The sequence below is a fragment of the Sinocyclocheilus anshuiensis genome, unplaced genomic scaffold (assembly GCF_001515605.1).
Source record: "Sinocyclocheilus anshuiensis isolate Anshui unplaced genomic scaffold, SAMN03320099.WGS_v1.1 scaffold914, whole genome shotgun sequence".
NCBI lineage: Eukaryota > Metazoa > Chordata > Actinopteri > Cypriniformes > Cyprinidae > Sinocyclocheilus > Sinocyclocheilus anshuiensis.
The window spans coordinates 3,599,585-3,606,271 of record NW_015539870.1 but is presented as its reverse complement, the minus strand read 5'-3'; the positions used below and the strand labels follow the sequence as shown (position 1 = coordinate 3,606,271).

The window sequence follows — 6,687 nt, the reverse complement described above, 5'->3', positions numbered from 1 at the left end:
GAGCCAAAATGAACGAATGCTGATGTATTCTGGAAAATAAAACAAGTGAAGGGTGTGTACAGACAGCCTCAGCAAACTCGAACCCTCAAAACAACCGACTGTTTTTGTTCCACCGTGGTTTGTGAGCGTCTTGGGAGTTGATGGACATCGCGCTGGCCAATAAGATCACTGGGAAATTTCGATTTTTTTTATTCCTGCCTCTGATTGGTCGGGCTTTCCTTGTGGGCGAGACCGCATTTTCCGGTTTTCCTTCTTAATGCTTTCGGCGTTACAGGAATTCGATATTAGTTTCTCATGCTCACGATCTGGATTATTAGTAAAACAATGGAGACCGTCGATCATCATCACAGAGTATCCGTGTGCGCCACGCTAACAGTGAACTGATCATTAGTATCGCGCTCAAGAGAAAGACAAGAAGACTATCAGCGAGCTTTCATTGTAAGAAAGCAACTTGATCTGGGGTGCGCACGCGTTTTGGAGCCTTTCTGCCCTCAGCTTTCTCGTAAATTTACCTTTTTAATTTTGTGGTAAGTTTGTAAATCACTGTCTTTCAAAAAAACTGCCATTCGTGCTATTTTCTATACTTGTATAATGTGCAATTGTGCAAACAATACACGTAACGTTATCGTTTTAAAATGAATAAGGCTCTCGATTCGCTTTAAAAAGACATGTAGTTTACTGCATATTTAGTTATTCATATTTAGCTAAACTGTTTCACTTTTCAGATGTCGAAAGTTTTTTCCCCGTCTGTTTGAGCTTGTTTTCGTTTCGCTTGTGTTGCTCATACATGTTGCACATCGTCCATCTGTGATTTTCAGTCTGGTCTGATGAGTCAGTGCCTGTTAGTGAAGGGCAGATTCGTGTAATTACACGCACTGCACCGTCTGTTTACCATCTCTTCCTCTTCATTTTCTGTATGTTTGTTATAAACCGTCCCGTTCTGTCACACTGAATATTACAGAAAAGTTTGCAATGAAGTTGTTTACTATGCTTCTCCAAAAAACAACATATTTAGAACTTCCTCCACTTGTTCCAAACATATATGATTTCCTTGCTACAAAAAGGAATTCCGAATGTTAGGTGCTGACAACCTCAGTCAGCATTCACTTTCATTTAAAGGGATAGTTCACCCAAAAATGAAAATTTGATGCACGCACCGGATGCCGTGCGCGCGCCTAAAGACAGTTGGACATAGTGGTGTATTAGAGGTAAAAAATGATATAAATACTGTTCGGTTTCTGGCACAAACCGATCATTTCGGGTCTTAGGACATCAATGCGTCGTCACGAGCCGCAGGGTTTAATTTGGATTTGTCTGCATGTTTTTTTTTACTCTCATAGATTTTGTTACCATTGCCATGCATTATACGCCTGACAGACTGCAACGGTTGGAGTTAAAAATCATCATATGTGTTCTACTGAAGAAACAAAGTCACCTACATCTTGGATGCCCAGGGGGTAAGCAGATAAACATCAAATTTTAATTTTTGGGTGAACTATCCCTTTAATCTTTTTCCTTACAGTGAAAGACTGTCATTCTGCTCAACATCTCCTTTACGGTTCCACACGAGAAAGAAAAGTCATACAGGTTTGGAACAGGATGAGGATGAGTAAATTATGACATAATATCGCTTTAATGATCGATGAATAAGAAAATTCGTTCGAAAGGGAAGATTCGCACGTAACGTGGTTGGTCAGTGAGTCACTGTTGTCATAGAAACATCGTTGCCAGTCAAATGAGTTGTTTTTCAGAATTTGGAACGTTTGCTTTTAACCACAAGCACGTCGGATCATTTCACGTAGGCTTTTATCTCACAAATGAACAATTCTTCCCTCTGTACTGTGTTTTCTACATGGAGTGGAGCAAAACAGTAGGTCTGTGTCGTAATGGAGATCAGTGGTTCAAGAAAAGACTCCTGCCATTAAACCTGCTTGACCACAAGACTCTTCCTTAATCCAATAACAGTGTTTAGAGTGAAGAGTACACCTAGTATACAGGAGCTTTAGAGATTCCAGAGCAGGAGGGAAATAAAAAAAAATCACTTTTTCTTCTGACCTGGTAAATGCCTTTTTGCGTTTTGTTAGTTTGTTTGTGTTCTCCCAATTTGAATTACTTTAAAATAGCTTGAAATATCAGAAATTAACTTTTGCATTGTGCAAATAATTGTAGTGTCTGTGTATAGTGTACAATACAGTCTACACTGTATTGTAGTGTAGTGATAACTGTTCCTGATTGTAAATAATGGTGTGTTCAGTTCCTCCGGGGAAGTTCATATTTACGAGTTGGGAAGTTGTAATTACGATGGTTGTCAGGTGCATTCAGATAACTTTAGTTGGAGCAAGATAGCCATGTACCTTTTCTGCATAATCTTTTTTAACTATATCCATAAAAATCAGGAATAAAGAATGCACATTGGGTGTGCTTTTGCTTTGTTTTTATTCATTTGATGAAGGTGCTGTAAACTGTATCATTATATTCTATAATAATTGTACAATACTTTGGTATTTTGTTTATGCAGCCTAATTTTTCTCCCTGACACTTACATTTTCACAATTTAAATATCTGGGGCACTTTTAGTGACAATATTGCTGACAATATTCCTGTCCAGGGTTCAACCTGAGAGAGGTTTTTGAGCCAGTTGTCAAAAGTGTCACTTGCCCTACTGGTGCTGTGTTGTTACTAACTAGCTTATGTTGACCAAATATGTGTGCCTTTACAACCAACAACTAAACTTAACCTGTTAACTGTCCCACTGTTTCAGCATAGACCTGATAATAACATTTCCAACTGAAATCTGTAAATCTTGGATGGTTTGAAGTTTAGACTCTTTTTAAAGAAAGCACTTTGCACATTATTGAAGTCAAACTAGTTATAAATAGAAAATAGAGAGGGGGGGGGGATCACCAAATATGAAAAGAGCTTTCCAATGATATACAGTTTGTGTTGATTAGGAAGGTTAACAATGGGTTAATTGGGCCCACCGCTTGGCCAGTGACAGTTAAAATGTTAAACATGGCTTTCTCTGATGAGGTCTTGCTAATATTGACTTTGAAAGTTCATAAGCATAAGTTAGAATGGGTTGGAAAAGAAAAAAAAATCAGTAATATTCCAAGAAATGTGTGTTTATAAATGTATCCCTGTCGTGGCTTATTTACTTATTTTAAACCGACAGCTAAATGTCAATTCAAGACAGTTAGCCGCCACCTTGGCTAGTAGATAAGCAAAATACAGACTGCCTGCATGTATCTGCGTTCATCTGGTGGTGGGTGTTCATTTCACACCTTGCTTCAGAGGGATGCTGCTATGCAACTTTCTTACTGTCTGACTAATGTTTTCATCCACAGGCCCAAAATGCCACAGACAACTCCATATTCAAGCAAATTCAACCCTAGCACTTACAGCAGCAGCCATAGTCACCGCCAACCTGTGGAGGAGAACTATGGGGGTCTGCACTACCGTGATAATAAGCTTGTGTCTGGCTCTCTGGAAGCCCTGATACAGCTCTTAGTCCCTACTGTGGACTATTACCCTGACGTAAGTATACAGCCTTCTCTGCCTGTGATAATTAGTAGTTTCATGGTAAATATCAAAGTTTGACTGACGCTTGAGATTTGCCTGTCATTTTTCAGAGATCATACATTTTCACCTTCCTGCTAAGTTCCCGTCTCTTCCTGCATCCGTTTGAGCTCATGTCTCGTGTTTGTTACCTCTGTGTGGACCATCACAGGGTTGGCGACCCACAGACAGATAAGGTAATCTTCTATCACTGAATGAGTATTTTTATGCCATAATATTGTTATCTGTGCTGGAAATATAACTCGGATGTGTTGCATAACCATGTGGTAATGTCTGTTTTTGGATAATCCACTAAATTAATCAAACTTCGCCAATGAAAGGTATTTGATGGACGCAAACCAAAAGATAAGATTATTCATAACAAATGAATGAATAAGTCTGGCATCAGTGCAAAAACACATTCAAATTATGTAACACTTGAACAAAAGATTCAAAAGAGTCATACATAATGAATGATTTGTAACCACGTTTGAATCATTTTTTAAATAGCCGATACACACACACCTGTGTGACAACTCATGAATCAATTCTATTTTAATATGCCAAAATATCCGCAAACACCATGTGACACAACACATTAAAACTAAATCACTCCCATTAGGGGTTTAAATCTTTGGGTTCATAGCAAATGCATTAAAGGGATAGTTTACCCAAAAATGAAAATTCTGTCATCATTTACTCACCCTCATCTTGTTTCTGTCTTCTGTTGAACACATACGATGTTTTGAAGAATGTTGGCAACCAAAGCTTGCCATGGAAGTCAGTGGGGACCAGAAAATGTTTGGTTACCAATGTTCTTCACAATATCTTCCTCTGTGTTCAACAGAAGAAAGAAACTCATACAGGTCTGAAGACTCAATGCTACTACTGCTAATAAATATTAATAAATCTTTATTTTTAACAGAATAATCACATCTGTTTTATTTTTAATTTTAACAGTAAACCTCTGTTGTGCAGCACTTTGTTTAGATATATACATATAGATATATATAGATATATATATATATATATATAGATATATATTTATTTATATAACTTATTTATTCACCCAAAAATTTAAATTACCCCGTGATTTACTCACCCTCAAGCCATCCTAGGTGTATATGACTTTCTTCTTTCAGACTAATACAATCGAAGTTGTGTTAAAAAATGTCCTTTCTCTTCCAATCTTTATAATGGCCTAAAGTCCTACGTCATCCGCTGGAACGCCACAATCTAGTGGACGCACATACGTCAGTTAACGGAAGCTAGAGATTGCAATTTATAAAGTTTTATATATGGATATTTTTCTTATACAAACGCTTCACTTCAGAAGGCCTTCATTAACCCCCCGGAGCTGTGTGGAATAATTTTTATGATGTTTCTTTTACTGGTATACAGCCATGGTTTCATAAAGAGCATTTGACTCAAATAACACAGGCCAGTATGTATTATGTTTAGAGTAGTGTGTAAAATTGTGTAGAGAGGTACAAGATGCATATACTGTTATTCATTTAACAAACGCTTTTATACAAAATGACTTAGACTGAATTTAATCTGGTAAGTAAAAGAGTTCCAGTTGTCCACTTTTTTAAAAACCAAACTGGTTTCCACAGTGAAGTTCAGTGGTAGTAAAGCTCTTCTATAGGGATGTATGAGTGCTAAAGGTGTGAGAGAGTTGTGCTTAATCAATGCTGTCATTGATATACACACCACTGTGTGATTTAATACAAAAACTTGAAACAGAAAACCCTCTTCTCATTCCCTGAGTGGTTGGGCATTTTTTCAACATGACAATGATGATATGCATTCTCCCAAGGTGAAAATCCTTCAGTGGACATATATTTCACCCAAATGTAACACTCTTGAGCACCTGTGGGGGATTCTGAGTTGATAAAAACTCTCCATTAAAGACCAGGGCATTTAAGGTGGTCATCTTCCAGGATATAAACGACAGATGTGACAAGATGATGTGAACTTGTACACTCAGTGCCAAGAAGGGTCAGAGTAGTATACTTAAATTTATGGAGGACATACTAAGTACTAGAATATTATACATTTGTTGAATTAAATATAGGGTGTACTCATTTCTTCAATGCTTTATTTAAACAAAATTGGCTAATTTACTTATTTTACAGGTATTAATGACATATTTCTCTGTTTTTATTCAATTGAATTGAATTAGTGCTCATTAAGCAAATGCATCTTTTGTATTTATTCCAAGGGGGTGTACTCATTTATTCTGCGTACTCTATTCACAAATGTTTTTATATCGCAAAGAGAGTGAAAACAGCTGTTAGTATTTATCAGTTGACTCTCTCATTAAAGCTTATCTTCCTCTGTGTTCAACAGAAGAAAGAAACTCATACAGGTTTAGAACAACATGAGGGTGAGTATATGATGCTAAACTTTTCATTTTTAGGTGAAGGTGAGGTTTAAGTTCTCTGGTTTTCAATGTAATATTATATTTTTCCATATTGATTCAGTATTTACCCAATATTATTTTAAATGGATTAATTGAATCATTTAAATACTTTCCCTAGAGTACCTTAGGCAAGAAAAAAATACTTAAAAAAAAATATTTATTGCACCAGAAAGTAACTTCAAAATATAGTGTTTGTGAGGATCTTACCCCCAAGGAATGCTAGAAATGTTGACATACTATTTATATATATATATATATATATATATATATATACAATTGCAGAAAAATCTGAAAATAGTTGTTAGCTTTAATTGTATCTGACTGTGCATGTGCATCTCACCTGATTGCATGGACAGAACTGGGTGGATGCTGCGGTCTTGATGTGCGACTCTCTCCAGCAGAGGGCGATCAAATGGTAAGTCTGGTTTGGAGAGGGGAGGAGCACCGCCACACATGACACATGAGCCGTTGACTTCACACACACATAGAGGTGAAAAAGACACTCTCTGAACCTGATAAAAGAAGGAAACTCACTTCTGATACACTTCAAAATCAGCAAAAAATGCACTCCTGGAATATTGATACATTCATACTAATAAACTTCACACAAACGCACCTTGCCGTTGAGATTGTGGACAGTGTTCGGGTGGATAAGACGTCGTCTCCTGCAGGTCAACAGTGGGCGTGTTCGTGCAGAGGTACAGCTG

At 37.1% G+C, this 6,687-nt stretch overlaps 1 protein-coding gene across 1 annotated transcript in view; it reads left to right on the top strand.

Moving 5' to 3' along the window:
* Positions 1 to 212: 212 nt before the first annotated feature.
* LOC107685137 (ras-GEF domain-containing family member 1B-B-like) overlaps positions 213 to 6,687 on the top strand; it is a 25,783-nt gene continuing 19,308 nt past the window's right edge. The window contains exons 1-3 of the mRNA XM_016481650.1: positions 213 to 527; positions 3,345 to 3,534; positions 3,630 to 3,752. Coding sequence (XP_016337136.1) covers positions 3,352 to 3,534; positions 3,630 to 3,752 — 306 coding nt within the window. The 5' untranslated portion in view covers positions 213 to 527; positions 3,345 to 3,351. The remainder of the gene's footprint in view (positions 528 to 3,344; positions 3,535 to 3,629; positions 3,753 to 6,687) is intronic.